This window comes from Streptopelia decaocto (assembly GCF_964273445.1).
Source record: "Streptopelia decaocto genome assembly, contig: HAP1_SCAFFOLD_2211, whole genome shotgun sequence".
In the NCBI taxonomy this organism is placed as follows: Eukaryota; Metazoa; Chordata; class Aves; order Columbiformes; family Columbidae; genus Streptopelia; species Streptopelia decaocto.
In genome coordinates this window covers 1-19000 of record NW_028117044.1, presented here as the reverse complement: position 1 = coordinate 19000, position 19000 = coordinate 1, and the positions used below count along the sequence as shown (strand labels likewise).

The 19000-nt window shown below is 60.3% G+C and overlaps 3 protein-coding genes across 4 annotated transcripts; 1 reads left to right on the top strand and 2 right to left on the bottom strand.

Moving 5' to 3' along the window:
• The first annotated feature begins 152 nt into the window (after nt 1-152).
• On the top strand, nt 153-4933 carry LOC309451941 (zinc finger protein ubi-d4 B-like). 2 transcript variants are annotated; one of them, XM_082076636.1, is made up of 3 exons: nt 153-579; nt 2010-2091; nt 3293-4933. In XM_082076636.1, the coding sequence occupies exons 1-3, from the start codon at nt 436-438 to the stop codon at nt 3376-3378; spliced, it is 312 nt and encodes a 103-aa protein (XP_081932762.1). In that variant the 5' UTR covers nt 153-435; the 3' UTR covers nt 3379-4933. The 2 variants fall into 2 exon arrangements, 1 of the variants encoding a protein (XP_081932762.1); XR_014186362.1 differs by lacking the exon at nt 153-579 and adding an exon at nt 1546-1587.
• Nucleotides 4934-5697: 764 nt separating this feature from the next.
• LOC309451944 (solute carrier family 22 member 6-like) lies at nt 5698-14794 on the bottom strand (the record flags this gene model as incomplete). Its single annotated transcript, XM_082076638.1, has 10 exons — nt 5698-5767; nt 6411-6614; nt 7816-7924; nt 8981-9195; nt 9992-10095; nt 10860-10983; nt 11772-11940; nt 12998-13152; nt 13831-13934; nt 14420-14794. The coding sequence occupies 10 exons, from the start codon at nt 14792-14794 to the stop codon at nt 5698-5700; spliced, it is 1629 nt and encodes a 542-aa protein (XP_081932764.1).
• Nucleotides 14795-16908: 2114 nt separating this feature from the next.
• Nucleotides 16909-18916, bottom strand: LOC309451942 (solute carrier family 22 member 6-B-like; the record flags this gene model as incomplete). The annotated part of the gene is made up of 4 exons (XM_082076637.1): nt 16909-16981; nt 17925-18128; nt 18208-18316; nt 18702-18916. Coding segments are annotated over 4 exons (601 nt in total), but the record flags the coding sequence as incomplete, so codon positions are not given.
• Nucleotides 18917-19000: the final 84 nt, after the last annotated feature.

Here is a 19000-nt window from a genome sequence, read left to right as displayed (position 1 = left end):
CCCCAGCGTCCCCCTGTCCCCCAGTGTCCCCCTGTCCCCCAGCGTCCCCCTGTCCCCAGTGCCCTCAGTGTCCCCCTGTCCCTCGGTGTCTCTTAGTGTCCCCCAGTGTCCCCTGTCCTCATTGTCCCCCTGTCCCTATTGTCCCCCAATGTCCCCCTGTTCCCATTGTCCCCCTGTACCTCATTGTTCCTCCGTCTTCATTGTCCCCTTGTCCCCATTGTCCTCCTTTCCCTCAGTGTCCCCCATTGTCCCCCTGTCCCCTGTGCCATCAGTGTCCACCTGTCCTCAGTGTCCCCATGTCCCCCAGTGTCCCCCTGTCCCTCGGGTGCCCCTTAGTGTCCCCCAGTGTCCCCTGTCCTTCAGTGTCCCCCTGTCCCCCATTGTCCCCCTGTCCCCCCAGTGTCCCCCTGTCCCCCATTGTCCCTCGGTGTCCCCATGGTCCCCCCCTCACTGTCCCTGTCCCCAGGCCACCCGTCGTGCCTGCAGTTCACGCCGGTGATGATGGCGGCGGTGAAGACGTATCGCTGGCAATGCATCGAGTGCAAGTGCTGCAACATCTGCGGCACCTCCGAGAACGACGTGAGTCAGAGCCCCAAAACCCGCCACATTCACCCCAAAATCACCCAGCCCCGCGGTTCACCCCAAAACCCCCGCGGTTCACCCCAAAACCCCCGCGGTTCACCCCAAAACCCCCGCGGTTCACCCCAAAACCCCCGCGGTTCACCCCAAAACCGCTGGCAATGCAGCGAGTGCAAGTGCTGCAACATCTGCGGCACCTCCGAGAACGACGTGAGTCAGAGCCCCAAAACCCGCCACATTCACCCCAAAATCACCCAGCCCCGCGGTTCACCCCAAAACCCCCGCGGTTCACCCCAAAACCCCCGCGGTTCACCCCAAAACCCCCGCGGTTCACCCCAAAACCCCCGCGGTTCACCCCAAAACCGCTGGCAATGCAGCGAGTGCAAGTGCTGCAACATCTGCGGCACCTCCGAGAACGACGTGAGTCAGAGCCCCAAAACCCGCCACATTCACCCCAAAATCACCCAGCCCCGCGGTTCACCCCAAAACCCCCGCGGTTCACCCCAAAACCCCCGTGTTTCACCCCAAAACCGCTGGCAATGCAGCGAGTGCAAGTGCTGCAACATCTGCGGCACCTCCGAGAACGACGTGAGTCAGAGCCCCAAAACCCGCCACATTCACCCCAAAATCACCCAGCCCCGCGGTTCACCCCAAAACCCCCGCGGTTCACCCCAAAACCCCCGCGGTTCACCCCAAAACGCCCGCGGTTCACCCCAAAACCCCCGCGGTTCACCCCAAAACACCCGCGGTTCACCCCAAAACCCCCGCGGTTCACCCCAAAACCGCTGGCAATGCAGCGAGTGCAAGTGCTGCAACATCTGCGGCACCTCCGAGAACGACGTGAGTCAGAGCCCCAAAACCCGCCACATTCACCCCAAAATCACCCAGCCCCGCGGTTCACCCCAAAACGCCCGCGGTTCACCCCAAAACCCCCGTGGTTCACCCCAAAACCGCTGGCAATGCAGCGAGTGCAAGTGCTGCAACATCTGCGGCACCTCCGAGAACGACGTGAGTGCCCCAAAACCCACCAAATTCACCCCAAAATCACCCAGTCCCACGGTTCACCCCAAAACCCCCATGTTTCACCCCAAAACCCCCGCGGTTCACCCCAAAACCGCTGGCAATGCAGCGAGTGCAAGTGCTGCAACATCTGCGGCACCTCCGAGAACGCCGTGAGTGCCCCAAAACCCCCGTGTTTCACCCCAAAACCCCCATGTTTCACCCCAAACCCCCAGCAAAACATCTTTTGGGGGCGAATCTCTGTATTTGAATGATCTGTAGGAGACCGCGGTGTCTTTTTTGGGGGCGATCGTTGCGCTTTTCGTGTCCCGCGGGCTCTTTTTGGGTGAAAATCCCCGTGTTTCGGCGCTTGGCGGGACACGGGAGAAGCGTTTTTGGGGCTCAAACCCGGATTTGGGGCGTTTTCGCAGGACCAGCTGCTTTTCTGCGACGACTGTGACCGCGGGTACCACATGTACTGCCTGACGCCCCCCATGGCCGAGCCCCCCGAAGGTGAGCGAGTGGTGCCAAAACGCCCCAAAGTCACCCCAAAATCCATCTCTGCTGTCCCTTGGACCCCAAAACGCTCATTTTTGACTGAAAAGGCCTTTTGTCACCCCAAAATCCATCATTGATCTCCCTTGGACCCCAAAACCCATCACTGATGTCTCTTGTACCCCAAAACGCTCAGTTTGGGCTGAAAAGGCCTTTTTCACCCCAAAATCCATCATTGATCTCCCTTGGACCCCAAAACCCATCACTGCTGTCCCTTGTACCCCAAAACGCTCAGTTTGGGCTGAAAAGGCCTTTTGTCACCCCAAAACCCATCATTAAAGTCCCTTGGACCCCAAAACACTCATTTTTGACTGAAAAGGCCTTTTGTCACCCCAAAATCCATCATTGATGTCCCTTGTACCCCAAAACGCTCAGTTTGGACTGAAAAGGCCTTTTTCACCCCAAAACCCATCATTGATGTCCCTTGGACCCCAAACACTCATTTTGACTGAAAAGGCCTTTTTTCACCCCAAAATCCTTCATTGATCTCCCTTGGACCCCAAAACCCATCATTGATGTCCCTTGGACCCCAAAACGCGCAGTTTGGGCTGAAAAGGCCTTTTGTCACCCCAAAATCCATCACTGATGTCCCTTGGACCCCAAAACGCTCATTTTGACTGAAAAGGCCTTTTGTCACCCCAAAACCCATCATTGATCTCCCTTGGACCCCAAAACCCATCACTGCTGTCCCTTGGACCCCAAAACACTCATTTTGACTGAAAAGACCTTTTGTCACCCCAAAACCCATCATTGATCTCCCTTGGACCCCAAAACCCATCACTGCTGTCCCTTGGACCCCAAAACACTCATTTTGACTGAAAAGGCCTTTTTCACCCCAGAACCCGTGGCCGACATCACTCGTCCCCCAAACCTCTGGCTTTTGGCCCATTTTGGGGCTTCCCCCCCTCCCCCCTTGTGCTGATTCACGGCAAACCCCCTTCCCCCCCCCCCCAAATGGTCCCGCTTAACGAACCCGCTGGTTAATTATCCCCGCGCTTAATTAACCCGCTGGTTAATTATCCCCCCGCCGGTTGATGATCAACGCGCGGCCGGTTGGGGGTTAACGAGGGGGGATGGGCGGCTCTGGGGTCCCCGCGGGTTCCCTGGGCAGTTCCGGGTGTTACCGAGCGTTAATGAGCGTTAATTGCGCTAATTGCAGGGAGCTGGAGCTGCCACCTGTGTCTGGACCTGCTGAAGGACAAGGCCTCGATCTACCAGAACCACCAGGGCCAGCCCAGCGCCTGAGCCGCCGCTCCGCTGCCTTCACTTCCCTCACTTCCCTTTGATTTCCCTTCACTTCCCTTTGATTTCCCTTCATTTCCTTTGATTTCCTTTGATTTCCTTTGATTTCCCTTTGTTTTCCTTTGATTTCCCTTTATTTCCCTTTTATTTCCCTTTATTTCCCTTTATTTTGTCTCCATTCTTTTGCTCCAATTTCATCTCTTCTCCCTCTTTCTCCTATTTCCCATTTGTTTCCTCTTATTTCCTCTTTTCCCTTATTTCCTTTAGTTTTATTTCCTTTATTTCCTTTAGTTTTATTTCCTTTGTTTTATTTCCTTTAGTTTTATTTCCTTTATTTCCTTTCATTTTATTTCCTTCCCCTTTTAAATTTTCCTTTATTTCTTTATTTTCCTCTATTTTCCTTCCTCTTATTTTCTCCAATTTCTCTTCATCCTTTATTTTCCCTTCTCTTATTTTCTCTTATTTTCTCTTATTTTCTTTAATTTCTTCTAATTTCTCTTATTTCCTCTTATTTCCCCCAGTTGTTTCCTCCTCATTTCCTGTAATTTCTCTCATTTCCCCTCATGATCCAGAACTTGCTGTTTTTTAAGTGTCATTTTCCCTCTTTCCCCCCATTTTCCCTCCTCACCCTTCCCGCCCATTTTGGGTCCATTTCCCCCATTCCCCCCAACCCCCAAAAGGGCGTTTTTCACCCCAAAACAACACCCGCCCCCCCCCCCCCCCCAAGCAGTTTTGGCGGGAAAATCGCCCTTTTCCCGCTTTTCCACCCAAATCGCGGCGGGGGGGCCCCTTTGGGCCCCACGTTTTGGGGCCTTTTCCTCCTTTCCGCATTTTTGGGGTGAATTGTTGGGGTTTTTCTTTCCGTTCCCCTCCCCCCCCCCCCCCCACGAGGCCTTAACCCCCGACCGGCACAAAACGGGTCAAATTCCCTCCCTTTGGGGTCCCCCCCCCCCCCCCCCCGCTGCCGCAAAACGGGGCGAAACCGCCCATGTTGGGGTTTCCGGCACGGTCGCACAGGGTTTCATTTTGGGGCCAAAAAGCCGCTTTTTACCCCCAAACCGCCGCTGACGCCCCATCCCCCACCCCCCCTCCCCCCCCAGGGTCCCGTTGACTGAATGTGCCTGTTTTATAGCAAAATCAACTCAAAACCTACCTCCGACCCCCCCGAGGAGCCGCCCGGGACTCGAACCGCCCCAAAACCACCCAAAATCCCCCCAAAATCCCCCCCAAACCAACCAAAACCGCTCCAAATTGACCAAAACCCCCTCAAAACAAACGCCCGTACACCAAAAATCAACCCCGGTGGTTTCTCTGCTCCCCCCTCCCCACCCCCCCACCCCCCCCAAGCGCGATTTGGGTGGAAACGAAGGCGTTTTGGTTCAAAACGAGGGGGGGTGCAAGTTTTTGGCGCCCCCGCCGGGGCCGGGCCCCCAAATGGCCCAAACCGGGGGGGTTTGTCCCCAAATCCCCCTCGGTGGAGCTTCCGGCCGGGTCTGTGCCGGGAGGAGCCGAGGACGGCACCAAAACCGCTTCTTTTCGTAATAAAATGGAGAAAAACGCGGCGCTTTGGAAAAACGGGGCGTTTGGGGCGAAAACGGGGCGTTTGGGGCAAAAACGGGGCGTTTGGGGCAAAAATGGGGCGTTTGGGGCAAAAACGGGGCGTTTGGGGCAAAAATGGGGCGTTTGGGGCACGGGGGCGCTGCATTTGGGGTAAAAAACCCCAATTTAGGTGCTTTTATGTGGCTTCTGTGAGAGCTGGTTTTGGGTTAAAAACCCCCGATTTTGGTACTTCCATGTGGCTCCTGTGAGTGCTGATCCTGAGCTTTTCCCGCCCTGGTTTTTGGGGTAAAAACCCCCATTTTTGGTACTTCTATGTGGTTTCTGTAGGTGCTGATACTGAGCTTTTCCGCCCTGTTTTTTGGGGTAAAACCCCCCATTTTTGGTACTTCCATGTGGCTCCTGCGAGTGCTGATACTGAGCTTTTCCCACCCTGGTTTTTGGGGTAAAAACCCCAATTTTGGTTCCGGGCCGCAACTCGATGGCTGCGGCCTCGTTTTTGGGCTAAAATCCCCCGGATTTGGGGCTTTCGGCCCCCGGCGTGACGTGAAAATTAATCTCTTGCGCCTTTATTTTTCAGCCAAATGAGCCGCGTTAGGGCAAAGGCCGGAGCCGCAGCGTCGGGACCCAGGCGTCCGGGTAACGATTTGGGGACCTTAATCCTCATTAAGCTCATTAGGGGGGTGGGGGGGCTGTCCCGGACGCCGGGGTCCCCCGGGGTTTGGTGTAAAAGCCGGCGTTTTGGTGAAGTTGGTGAAGTCCCCGTCAGGCGCGGGTGTCGCGCAGGGGGACGGTGACGGCGCCGGTGCCGTCGGTGGCCTTGGCGCGACCGGCTCTGCCAGGACCCAAAAGCGTCACTTCTCACCCCAAAACCTCTTCACCCCAAAATCTTTGTCCCTTCTGACCCCAGAACCTCTGGTTTTCACCCCAAAACCTTGGTCTGTTCTCACCCCAAAACCTTCATCCCTTCTCGCCCCAAAATCTTGGCCACCTCTTGCCCCAAAACTCTGGCTCTTCACCCCAAAACCTTCATCCCTTTTCACCCCAAAACCTTCATCCCTTTTCACCCCAAAACCCTCATCCCTTCCTGCCCCAAACCCCGTGGTTTTCCCCCCAAACTCTGGGTCCCCAAACCCCCCGTTTTCACCCAAACTCTGGGTCCCCAAACCCCGTCTCCCCCCAAACTCTTGGTCCCCAGACCCCGTGTTCTTCACCCCAAACTCTTGGTCCCCAGACCCCCCGTCTCCCCCCAAACTCTTGGTCCCCAAACCCCCCATTTCCCCCAAACTCTGGGTCCCCAAACCCCCCGTTTCCCCCCAAACTCTTGGTCCCCAGACCCCGTGTTCTTCACCCCAAACTCTGGGTCCCCAAACCCCCCGTTTCCCCCCAAACTCTTGGTCCCCAGACCCCCCGTCTCCCCCCAAACTCTGGCTCCCCACGCCCCGTCTCCCCCAAACTCGGGTCCCGGCGCCCCTCACCGCGTCTCCAGGTCTTGCAGGGTCTCGGGCAGCGGCGCGTTGCGCGTCTCGGGCAGCAGCAGCGTGAGCAGCGCCGACAGCACGGGGGTCACCCCGTAGATGACGGGGGGCAGCGCGGGGGCCGCGTCGCCGGCCACGCGCACCAGCGGCGCCATCATCCCGCCCACGCGCGCCATGGTGCCGCCGAGCCCCAGCCCCGTCTGCCTGCCGGGACAGCGCCGGTCGGACGGGGGGAGATGGGGCGGGGGGTGGTTGGGTTGGTTGGTTGGGTTGGTTGGTTGGGTTGATTGGTTGGGTTGGTTGGTTGGTTGGGTTGGTTGGTTGGTTGGGTTGATTGGTTGGGTTGGTTGGGTTGATTGGTTGGTTGGGTTGATTGTTTGGTTTGGTTGGTTGGGTTGGTTGGTTGGTTGCTTGGGTTGATTGGTTGGGTTGGTTGGTTGGTTGGTTGGTTGGGTTGATTGGTTGGTTGGGTTGATTGGTTGGTTGGGTTGATTGGTTGGTTGGGTTGATTGGTTGGTTGGGCGGTTGGTTGGGTTGATTGGTTGGTTGGGTTGATTGGTTGGTTGGGTTGATTGGTTGGATGGTTGGTTGGGTTGATTAGTTGGGTGGGTTGGTTGGTTGGTTGGGTTGGTTGGTTGGGTTGATTGGTTGGGTTGGTTGGTTGGGTTGGTTGGTTGGTTGGACAGTTGGTTGGGTTGATTGGTTGGTTGGACAGGTGGTTGGATGGATGGGTGTTTGGGTTGATTGGTTGGATGGTTGGTTGGGTTGATTGGTTGGTTGGGTTGATTGGTTGGTTGGACAGTTGGTTGGATGGATGGGTGTTTGGGTTGATTGGTTGGATGGTTGGTTGGGTTGCTTGGTTGGTTGGGTTGATTGGTTGGATGGACGGTTGGTTGGGTTGATTGGTTGGGTGGGTGGTTGGTTGGGTGGGTGGTTGGTTGGTTGGATGGTTGGTTGGATGGTTGGATGGTTGGTTGGGGGTTGATTTATCGGTTGGTTGGATTGTTGGTTGGGTTGGTTGGTTGGTTGGGTTGATTGGTTGGATGGACGGTTGGTTGGGTTGGTTGGTTGGATGGTTGGTTGGTTGGTTGGTTGGTTGGGGGTTGATTTATCGGTTGGTTGGATTGTTGGTTGGGTGACTGGTTGGACGGTTGGTTGGGTGGGTTGATTGGTTGGCAGGTTGATTGGTTGGATGAATGGTTGGTTGGGTGGCTGATTGGCCAGTTTGTTGGATGGGTTGATTGGTTGGGAGGTTGGTTGGTTGATGAGTTGATTGGTTGGATGGTTGGTTGGTTCATGGCCGGATGAGCGGTTGGGTGGGCAGAGGTTGGGCTGTGGTGGCCCCGCCCACTGCAGGTGGCCCCGCCCAGCGCGGGTGGCCCCTCCCGGCGCGGTGGCCGCGCACCTGATGGCGGTGGGGAAGAGCTCCCCGGTGAAGATGTAGGCGCAGTTGAAGGAGGCGGCCAGGGCGCCCTTCCCGATCACGGCCAAGGTCAAGCGCAGCGCCTGCAGCTCTGGGGCAGGGCGGGAGGTGGCACCTCGGCCGGCGTCCCGGGGACCCCCCGAACGGTGGCCCAGGGGCCACCAGTGACCCTGACCCTCCACCCCAGCGTCCTCCACCATCCATCTTCCACCCCATCGTCCTCCACCCCATCGTCCTCCATCCCATTGTTCTTCATCTCTCCATCCCATCATCCTCCATCCCATCATCCTCCATCCCATCATCCTTCATCCCATCGTCCTCCATCCCATTGTTCTTCATCTCTCCATCCCATCATCTTCCATCATCCTCCATCCCATCATCCTCCATCCCATTGTCCTCCATCCCATTGTTCTTCATCTCTCCATCCCATCATCTTCCATTGTCGTCCATCCCATCATCCTCCATCCCATTGTTCTTCATCCCTCCATCCCATCATCTTCCATCGTCCTCCACCCCATCGCCCTCCACCCATCATCATCCACCCCATCATCATCCATCCCATCATCATCCACCCCATCATCATCCATCCCATCATCCTCCATCCCATTGTTCTTCATCCCTCCATCCCATCATCTTCCATTGTCCTCCATCCCATCATCCTCCATCCTATTGTTCTTTATCTCTCCATCCCATCATCTTCCATTGTCCTCCATCCCATCATCCTCCATCCTATTGTTCTTCATCTCTCCATCCCATCATCTTCCATCGTCCTCCACCCCATCGCCCTCCACCCATCATCATCCACCCCATCATCCTCCATCCCATCATCATCCACCCCATCATCCTCCATCCCATCATCCTCCATCCCATCATCCTCCATCCCATCATCCTCCATCCCATCATCCTCCACCCCATCATCCTCCACCCCATCATCCTCCACCCCATCATCATCCACCCCATCATCATCCACCCCATCATCCTCCACCCCATCATCATCCACCCCATCATCCTCCATCCCATTGTTCTTCATCCCTCCATCCCATCATCTTCCATTGTCCTCCACCCCATCGTCCTCCCTTCCATTGTCCTTCAACCTCCACCCCATCGTGTCCCACGCCATCGTGTCCCACCCATCCCCTGCACCCACCGCTGGGCACCAGCATGGTGGCCAGGATGCAGCCCCCGGCCAGCGCCAAGGAGCCGCCCTGCGCCACGCGCCGGCCCCCGCGCATCACGGCCACGGCCGACGCCAGCTTGGCCGGCACGTCCACGGCGGCGAAGAGCAGCTGGCTCACGTACACGTCCACGCCGAAGCCCTGCAGGTCCATGGCCAGCCCGTAGTACGCGAAGCTGGTGGAGAACCTGCCCAAAGCCCGCGGTTCCGCTCACAACGCGGCACCCGCAGCGGCCGCCTCGGGACCCAAACGCTGAGTTTGGGCTCAAGAGGTGGGTTTGGCCACCAAAAGGTGCGTTTGGCCACCAGAAGTTGGGTACTGGCCAACGAGAGTTGAGTACTGGCCAATGAGAGTAGGATAGTGACCAACGAGAGTTGGGGTTTGGCCAACGAGAGTTGGGGTTTGGCCAATGAGAGTTGAGTACTGGCCAATGAGAGTTGAGTACTGGCCAACGAGAGTTGGGTACTGACCAATAAAAGTTGGGGTTTGGCCAATGAGAGTTGGGGTTTGGCCAACAAGAGTTGAGTACTGGCCAATGAGAGTAGGATACTGGCCAATGAGGGTTGGGTACTGACCAATAAAAGTTGGGGTTCGGCCAATGGGAGTTGAGTACTGGCCAATTAGAGTAGGATAATGGCCAATGAGGGTTGGGGTTCGGCCAATGAGAGTTGAGTACTGGCCAACGGGAGTTGGGGTTTGGCCAACAAGAGTTGGGTTTGGCCAATGAGAGTTGAGTACTGGCCAACGGGAGTTGGGGTTTAGCCAACAAGAGTTGGGTTTGACCAATGAGAGTTGAGTACTGGCCAACGGGAGTTGGGGTTTAGCCAACAAGAGTTGGGTTTGACCCCCCAAAAAGGTGAGTTTGGACCCTCAAAAGGTGAGTTTGGACCCTCAGACCAGTGGATTTCCCCCCCAAAACGTGGTTGTTTGCCCCCAAAATGTGTTTTTCCCAAAAGTCCCTTTTTTTGCCCCAAATCACTTGCCAGACGCAGGCGACGCCGCCGCTCACCCTGCGCACCCCGGCGCTGCGCACCAGCGCGGCCACGCCCCCCCCGGAGCCCCCCGCGGCCCCCAGGGCCTGCAGCACCTGCGGGGACACGCGGGGGGGTCGGGGATCCGGGGGGGACTGGGGAGATTTGGGGTGGGATCTGGGGGGATCCAGGGGGAACTGGGGGGAATTGGGGGTGGGATCTGGGGGGATCCAGGGGGAACTGGGGGGAATTGGGGGTGGGATATGGGGGGATCCAGGGGGGACTGGGGGGAATTGGGGTGGGATCTGGGGGGATCCAGGGGGAACTGGGGGGAATTGGGGGTGGGATCTGGGGGGATCCAGGGGGAACTGGGGGGAATTGGGGGTGGGATATGGGGGGATCCAGGGGGGACTGGGGGGAACTGGGGGTGGGATATGGGGGGATCCAGGGGGGACTGGGGAGATTTGGGGTGGGATCTGGGGGGATCCAGGGGGAACTGGGGGGATCTGGGGGTGGGATATGGGGGGATCCAGGGGGGACTGGGGAGATTTGGGGTGGGATCTGGGGGGATCCAGGGGGGAACTGGGAGGAATTGGGGGTGGGAAAAGTGGGGATCCAGGGGGGAATTGGGGAGATTTGGGGGAGAATTGGGGGGAATTGGGGGTGGGATCTGGGGGGATCCAGGGGGGAACTGGGGGGAATTGGGGGTGGCATATGGGGGGATCTGATGGGTGGGGGGGATTGGGGGGGATCTGGGTGATCGGGGGGGATCCAGCTGGGCTCAGCGGGGGCTGGGTTGATCAGGGTGGTTTGGGGGGGGTCAGGATGGGGATCTGGGGGGATCTGGGGGATTTGGGGTGGGGGGCGGCCCCCCCGGCACCTCCACGCTGAGCTTGTCGCCCTCGTCCCTCCTCCCGTTGACACGAGCGACTTTGCGGAGCCCCTGGAGGGCCAGGTCGGGCCTCCCCGAGATCACCTGCCAGCGCGCGGACTCGGGCAGCAGCCTGGGGACCCAGGAGCGCGGGGACCCAGGAGTTCGGGGGGACCCAGGAGTTCGGGGGGGACCCAGGAGTTCAGGAGGGACCCAGGAGTTCAGGGGGGACCCAGGAGTTCGGGGGGACCCAGGAGTTCGGGAGGGACCCAGGAGTTCAGGAGGGACCCAGGAGTTCAGGGGGGACCCAGGAGTTCGGGAGGGACCCAGGAGTTCGGGAGGGACCCAGGAGTTCGGGAGGGACCCAGGAGTTCGGGGGGGAACCCAGGCGTCCGGGGGGGGCCCAGGAGTTCAGGGAGGGACCCAGGCGTCCGGGGGGGACCCAGGAGTTCAGGAGGGACCCAGGAGTTCGGGAGGGACCCAGGAGTTCGGGAGGGACCCAGGAGTTCGGGGGGGACCCAGGAGTTCAGGAGGGACCCAGGAGTTCGGGAGGGACCCAGGAGTTCGGGAGGGACCCAGGAGTTCGGGAGGGACCCAGGAGTTCGGGGGGGACCCAGGAGTTTGGGAGGGACCCAGGAGTTCGGGAGGGACCCAGGAGTGCGGGGGGGACCCAGGAGTTTGGGAGGGACCCAGGAGTTCGGGAGGCACCCAGGAGTTCGGGAGGGACCCAGGAGTTCAGGAGGGACCCAGGAGTTCGGGAGGGACCCAAGCATCCGGGCTGGGTCCCTTCTCCCACCCTCCACCTCCCACCACCCACTGAGGACCCAGGTGTCCCCACCCCCTCCAAGGGCCCCCCAGGACCCCCCAAAACCCAGCGTGGTGGGGGCAGGGCGGCCGCCCGGACGCCTGGGTCCCCCGTACCAGGAGTAGAGGAAGAAGAGGAAGAAGGGCAGGGACACGGCGAGCTGCAGGCGGCGCCAGTGGGGCAGCGCGAAGGCCACGCCGGCCAGCACGAACTGGCCCAGCGTGTAGCAGTAGCCGTTGATGGTGCCGACCACGGCGCGGGCGCCCGTGGGGATCCACTCCATGCCTGCCCGGAAACCGCGTCACCGGGAGCTCCGGGGGCACGGAGGGACGGCGGGGACCCAGGGGCCGTGGTTGGAGGTTGGGTCAACCCAATGGCCAATGGTTGGAGGTTGGGTCAATGGTTGGAGGTTGGGTCAACCCAATGGCCAATGGTTGGAGGTTGGGTCAGTGGTTGGAGGTTGGGTCAACCCAATGGCCAATGGATGGAGGTTGGGTCAATGGTTGGAGGTTGGGTCAACCCAATGGCCAATGGTTGGAGGTTGGGTCAATGGTTGGAGGTTGGGTCAACCCAATGGCCAATGGTTGGAGTTTGGGTCATCCCAAGGGTCAACAGTTGGATTTTGGGTCAATAGTTGGATTTTGGGTCATCCCAAGGGTCAATGGTTGGTTGTTGGGTCAACCCAATAGTCAATGGTTGAAGTTTGGGTCAGTGGTTGGAGGTTGGGTCAATGGTTAGTTGTTGAGTCAACCCAATGGCCAGTGGTTGGAGGTTGGGTCATCCCAAGGGTCAGTGGTTAGATTTTGGGTCAATGGTTGGTTGTTTGGTCAACCCAACAGTCAATGGTTGGATTTTGGGTCATCCCAAGGGTCAACGGTTGGTTGTTTGGTCAACCCAACAATCAATGGTTGGATTTTGGGTCAAGAGTTGAAGTTTGGGTCATCCCAAGGGTCAATGGTTGGTTGTTTGGTCAATGGTTGGATTTTGGGTCATCCCAAGGGTCAACGGTTGGTTGTTGGGTCCATGGCTGGATTTGGGGTCATCCCAAAGGTCAACGGTTGGTTGTTGGGTCAATGGTTGGTTGTTTGGTCAACCCAACGGTCAATGGTTGGAGTTTGGGTCATCCCAAGGGTCAATGGGGCCAAACTGGGAGAACTGGGACCCTCACAGGGGTTGGGGGGAGAGCAGGTGCCCCCGAAGGTGGTGGGACCAGACACCCCCCTGGTCCCCCAGTGTCCCCAGGTCCCCCCAGTGTCCCCAGTGTCCCCAGCATCCCCAGTGTCCCCCAGTGTCCCCAGGTCCCCCCAGTGTCCCCAGTGTCCCCAGTCCCCCCATGTCTCACAGAGCGAGGCCGAGTTGAGCGCCACCCCCGCCATGGCCATGCCCCCCAGGCAGCGGCACACGCAGTAGGTGACAAAGGTGGGAGCGACCGACGTCACCGTCCCCGACACCCCCAGCTGCAGGTAACACCAGCTCAGCACCAGCCGGCGCCCCCACCTGCGGGACACGGCACTGGGAGCACTGGGATGGGTGACACGGGGCACTGGGAGCGCTGGGATGGGTTACATGGGGCACTGGGAGCGCTGGGATGGGGACAGGGGGCACTGGGAGCACTGGGATGGGGACAGGGGGCACTGGGATGGGTGACACGGGGCACTGGGAGCACTGGGATGGGGACAGGGGGCACTGGGATGGGTGACACGGGGCACTGGGAGCGCTGGGATGGGGACACGGGGCACTGGGAGCACTGGGAGCACTGGGATGGGGACAGGGGGCACTGGGATGGGGACACGGGGCACTGGGAGCACTGGGAGCACTGGGATGGGTGATACGGGGCACTGGGAGCACTGGGATGGGGTCACGGGGCACTGGGAGCACTGGGAGCACTGGGATGGGGTCACGGGGCACTGGGAGCACTGGGAGCACTGGGATGGGTGACACGGGGCACTGGGAGCACTGGGAGCACTGGGATGGGTGACACGGGGCACTGGGAGCACTGGGATGGGTGACACGGGGCACTGGGAGCACTGGGATGGGGACACAAGACGCCTCTCCCCTTCTCCTCCTCCCAGTTCCTCCCAGTTCCTCCCAGCACCTCCATCCCCATCCCCACCCCTTCCCAGTTCCTCCCAGTGCCTCCCAGTTCATCCCAGTTCCCCCCAGTTCCCGCGGTACCTGTCGGACAGGACCCCGAAGAGGATGGAGCCCAGCAGGACCCCGGCCATGTAGATGGACTGCGCCACGTCCCGCAGCGCCTTGGCCTCGCACACCAGGTCCCACTGCCCGGGGACAGCGCGTCACCCCGGACGCCTGGGTCCCCGTCCACCCCCGGACGCCTGGGTCCCCGTCCACCCCCGGACGCCTGGGTCCCCATCCCCCGGACGCCTGGGTCCCCGTCCCCTCGGACAGCTGGGTCCCCATCTCCCTGGATGCCTGGATCCCCATCCACCCCCAGACACCTGGGTCCCCGTCCCCCTGGACGCCTGGGTCCCCATCCACCTCCCGGATGCCTGGGTCCCCATCCACCTGGACGCCTGGGTCCCCATCCCCCCGGACGCCTGGATCCCCATCCACCCCCAGGCGCCTGGGTCCCCATACACCCGGATGCCTGGGTCCCCATACACCTGGATGCCTGAATCCCCATCCACCCCCGGACGCCTGGGTCCCCATCCCCCTGGATGCCTGGGTCCCTGTCCACCCAGACGCCTGGGTCCCTGTCCATCCCCGGACGCCTGGGTCCCCGGACCACCCTGCCTCCCCAGACCTCGGTGACGACGGTGCGGGTGAAGACGCCGTCGCGGTAGGTCCAGCCGTCGCGACAGGGCTCGGTGGCGGCGCCGCCGCCGGTGCCGTTGGTGCCGTTGGCGCCCAGGAGGCCCCACTGGTGCTCCACGAAGCGGCGGCAGCGCTGGGGCCGCCGGTGGCCGTCGTGGGGGACGGCGACGACGAGCGGGACGTTGGCGGCGCTGCCGTTGGCCGCGGCGCGGGGCCGGCAGTGGTGCTCGGGGACGCCGGCGGTGAAGTTCTGCAGCACGTTGTGACTGGCCAGCATGAGCAGCGGCACGGCCAGCGCCGCCACGTAGCGCACCTGGAAGCGGCCCATCCCCCCCAGCCGCGCCAGCAGCTCCGCAAAGGTCATGGCCAGGTCAAGGTCGGCTGGGGGAGGGGAGGACAGTGGTTGGCCAACGGTTGGCCAACAGTTTGCCAACAGTTGGCCTATGAGTGACCAAGGGTTGGCCAACGGTTTGCCAATGGTTGGCCTATGAGTGACCAAGGGTTGGCCAAGGGTTGGCCAACGGTTTGCCAACAGTTGGCCTATGAGTGACCAAGGGTTGGCCAAGGGTTGGCCAAGGGTTGGCCAAAGAATGGCCAATGGTTGGCCAATGAGTGACCAAGTGTTGGCCAATGGTTGGCCAAGAGGTGGCCAAGTGTTGGCCAGAGGGCTGGCCAAAGGGTTGGCCAAGGGTTGGCCAAGGGTTGGCCAAAGGGTTGGCCAATGGTTGGCCAAGGGTTGGCCAGAGGGTTGGCCAAGGGGTGGCCAAAGGTTGGCCAAGGGTTGACCAATGGGTGATGAAGTCTTGGCCAATGGTTGGCCAAGAGTTGGCCAAGGGTGGGCCAATGGTTGGCCAAGGGGTGGCCAGTGGTTGGCCAAGAGGTGGCCAAGGGGTGGCCAAAGGGTGGCCAAGGGTTGCCCAATGGGTGATGAAGTCTTGGCCAATGGTTGGCCAAGGGGTGGCCAAAGGTTGACTGTGGCTGGCCAAGGGTTGGCCAATGAGTGACCAAGGGTTGGCCAAGGGTTGACCAAGGGTTGGCCATTGATCAATTTATTGACCTTTAACCTCTTGATTGATCTATCGGTTGATTGGCCTCTATTGATCAACCCACTGGCCCATAATCTATCAATCAATGTTGGCATCTTCATCGATTGATCAACTGCTCAGTCACTCTCTCTTGATCAAGCAATTGATCTATCGATCGATTTATTGAGTTATCATCTTATCAATCAATGTATTGATCCTTATCAATCAATGTATTGATCCTTATCTATCAATCAGCTTGCCTATAATATTCCTATTGATCAGTCTTTCCATTGATTGATCTGTTGATCTTTAATCTCAATCTATTAATCTTTAATCTCAATGTATTGATCTTTAATCACAATCTATTCATCTTTAATCTCAATCTATTGATCTTTAATCTCAAGATATTGATCTTTGATCTCAATCTATTGATCTTTAATCTCAATCTGTTGCTTTCTCACCCTTTTATTGATCAATGTATCGATCCCAATCTCTCTATTGATCAACCTCTTGACCTGGAACCTCCCTATTGATCCACCTTCCCTCCATTGCTCAGTCTATTGATCCTCAATCCCCCTCCTGCGCATCCATTGGCCTCTCCCGATCAAGGTATTGATCACCAATTGGTCCACTCACCTGGTTACGGCTCCGGTTCCTCCCAGTGTCTCCCAGTCCCGGCTCCGGCTGCTCCCTCGTCCCTCTGGCCCCGGCCCCGCCCCCTTCCTTGGCCCCGCCCCCATTTAAAGCCCCCCCACCCCCTTGATCTTTGACCCCGTTGTGGTTCAGTGACACAAAACGGCCCCAACCGGTGACACCCTTGGGTGCGTCCACCCCCCCACCCCCAATGGAGCCCCTTGAACCGCGGGCGGGGGGGGCATAGGGGGGGACATGGCGGGGGCGGGGGGAGATACCCGGGATCTGTGGGTCCTCGAGGTCCCCCCGAACGCCTGGGTCCCCCCGGACGCCTGGGTCCCCCCGGACGGGTAGGTCCCCCCGGATGCCTGGGTCCCCCCAGATGCCTGGATCCTCCCGGACGCCTGGGTCCCCCCCGGACGCCTGGGTCCCCCTGCTCCGTCCCCCTCCCCCCGGCGGGGCCACGAGGCCGCTGCCCCCCCGCAGGTCCCGTGTTGCCATTGGGGGTGGGGCAGCCCAGCTGCTCGGGACCCCCCGCGGGTGGGAAAACAGCCGCCCCTCCCCCACCCCACCCCCCCCCGCGCTTTGAACCATTTTCTGCTTTTGAAACGTTTCTTTGAGTCCATTTATTTTAGCGGGGGGGGGGAGGGGACATTGTCCCCAACCTCCACGGGGACACTCGGTGGCCGATGTCACCCGTGTCACTTGGCTCTTTGGGGGGGGGGGGGAGCCCCCCAACTCCCCCCCCCCCCCCCCCACTGCATCAATGTGGGGGCTCTGGGGTGGGATTTGGGGTCTGGGGGGTGGGGGGCGGGGGGGTCTACGAGGCCCCCGCGGTGACGCCGGCGCGAAGCGGCACCTGGAGGCTCCCGGCGTCCTCGCGGGGGAGGGGCCTGCGGGGCACGAGCGTGGGGGAGGGGCCGGGGGGGGGTTGGGGGGGGGTTGGGGGGGGTTGGTGTCGTTGTCCCCCCCTCTTGCCCCATTGACGTGTCCGTCCCTCTGTCCGTCCTTTCGTCCGTCCCTTGCTCTGCTCGTTGCCCCCACTGTCTGTCCATCCCCACATCCAACCGTCTGTATGTCTGTCCCCGTGTCCAGCCCACCCTCCATTCGTCCGTCCGTCTGTCTGTCCATCCCCATGTCCAACCCTTCGTCCATCCATCCCCATGGCCAACCCTCTGTCTGTCCATCCATCCAAACCCTCTGTCCATCCCCATGCCCCACCAACCCTCTGTCCGTCTGTCTGTCCATCCATCCATCCCCATGTCCAACCAACCCTCCATCCATCCATCGCCACGTCCCACCAACCCTCTGCCCATCTGTCTGTCTGTCTGTCCATCCCCATGTCCAACCAACCCTCCATCCATCCATCCCCACACCCCAACAACCCTCTGTCCATCTGTCTGTCCATCCATCCTTCCATCCCCACATGCAACCAACTGTCCGTCCGTCCATCCCCCTGTCCCACCAACCCTCTGTCCATCTGTCTGTCCATCCATCCTTCCATCCCCATATCCAACCAACTGTCCGTCCATCCATCCCCCTGTCCCACCAACCCTCTGTCCATCTGTCTGTCCATCCATTCTTCCATCCCCACATCCAACCAACTGTCCGTCCATCCATCCCCCTGTCCCACCAACCCTCTGTCCGTCTGTCTGTCCATCCATCCTTCCATCCCCATATCCAACCAGCCCTCCATCCATCCCCCTGTCCCACCAACCCTCTGTCCATCTGTCTGTCCATCCCCACACCCCACCACCCCTTCTCTCCCTCCCCACCGCATCCCCCCGTCCGTCCGTCCGTCCATCCCTCCCTGTTCCGTCCGTCCGTCCGTCCCACCTCCGCTGCAGGTCCTGCATCGTCTCCGGCAGCGCGGTGTCGCGGGTCTCGGGCAGGAACGCGGCCACCAGCCCCGACAGCACCGGGGCGGCGCCGTAGATGACGAGCGGCAGCGCCGGCGCCGCGTCCCCCGCCATGCGCACCAGCGGCGCCGTCATGCTGCCCGCCCGCGCCAGCGTGTTGGCCAAGCCCATCCCCGTCTGCCTGCGGGCGCAGGGGGCGCTGAGGGGCCGCCCGGTGCCTCCCGGCGCCGCCGCCGCCCCCCGGCGCCCGCGGGTCTCACCGGATCACGGTGGGGTAGAGCTCGCCCGTGTACAGGAAGGCGCAGTTGAAGGACGCGGCCAAGCAGCCCTTCCCCAGCACGGCCAGCGCGGTGCGGAGCGTCCGCAGCTCTGCGGGGACACGCGGTGCTGCCCTTGGGCTGGTGGTGGCGACGGGGACAGGGAGACCCCGAATCGCCGCCATTTCCACCAAATGGTTGAAATAATCCAACTTCTCAATGGGTTGAGTTGAGGTTGGTTTGGTCGCTCCAGGTGGTGCTGGAGACCAAGGGGCCACCACCCCCAGCTCAAGCCAATGGGGCCACCGTGGCCACTGCCTTGGTGGCACCAGTTGGGTTGGCAATGGGGGACGGGGAGGGGAGACCCCAAAACGCCGCGATTTCCACCAAATGGTCAAAATAACCCAACTTCTCAATGGGTTGAGTTGAGGTTGGACCTTCCAGGTGGTGCTGGAGACCAAGGGGCCACCACCCCCAGCTCAACCCACCGCGGTCACCTCGTGGCACCAGGATGTTGGCCAGGATGGCCAAGCCGGCCACGATGAGGGTGCAGGACTGGGTGAAGCGCCGGCCCACGAAGGTGATGGTGAGGACGGACACGAGCTTGGCCGGGATGTCCACGGCGCCGAACACCATCTGCATCACGAAGATGTCGAAGTCGAAGTTCTGCAGGTCCATGGCCAGCCCGTAGTAGGCGAAGCTGGTGGAGAACCTGGGTGGGGGGCGCGGGGGGCGGGTGAGCAGCGCGGGGTGGGGGGACGGGGACCCAGGAGTTCGGGGGGACCCAGGGGGACCC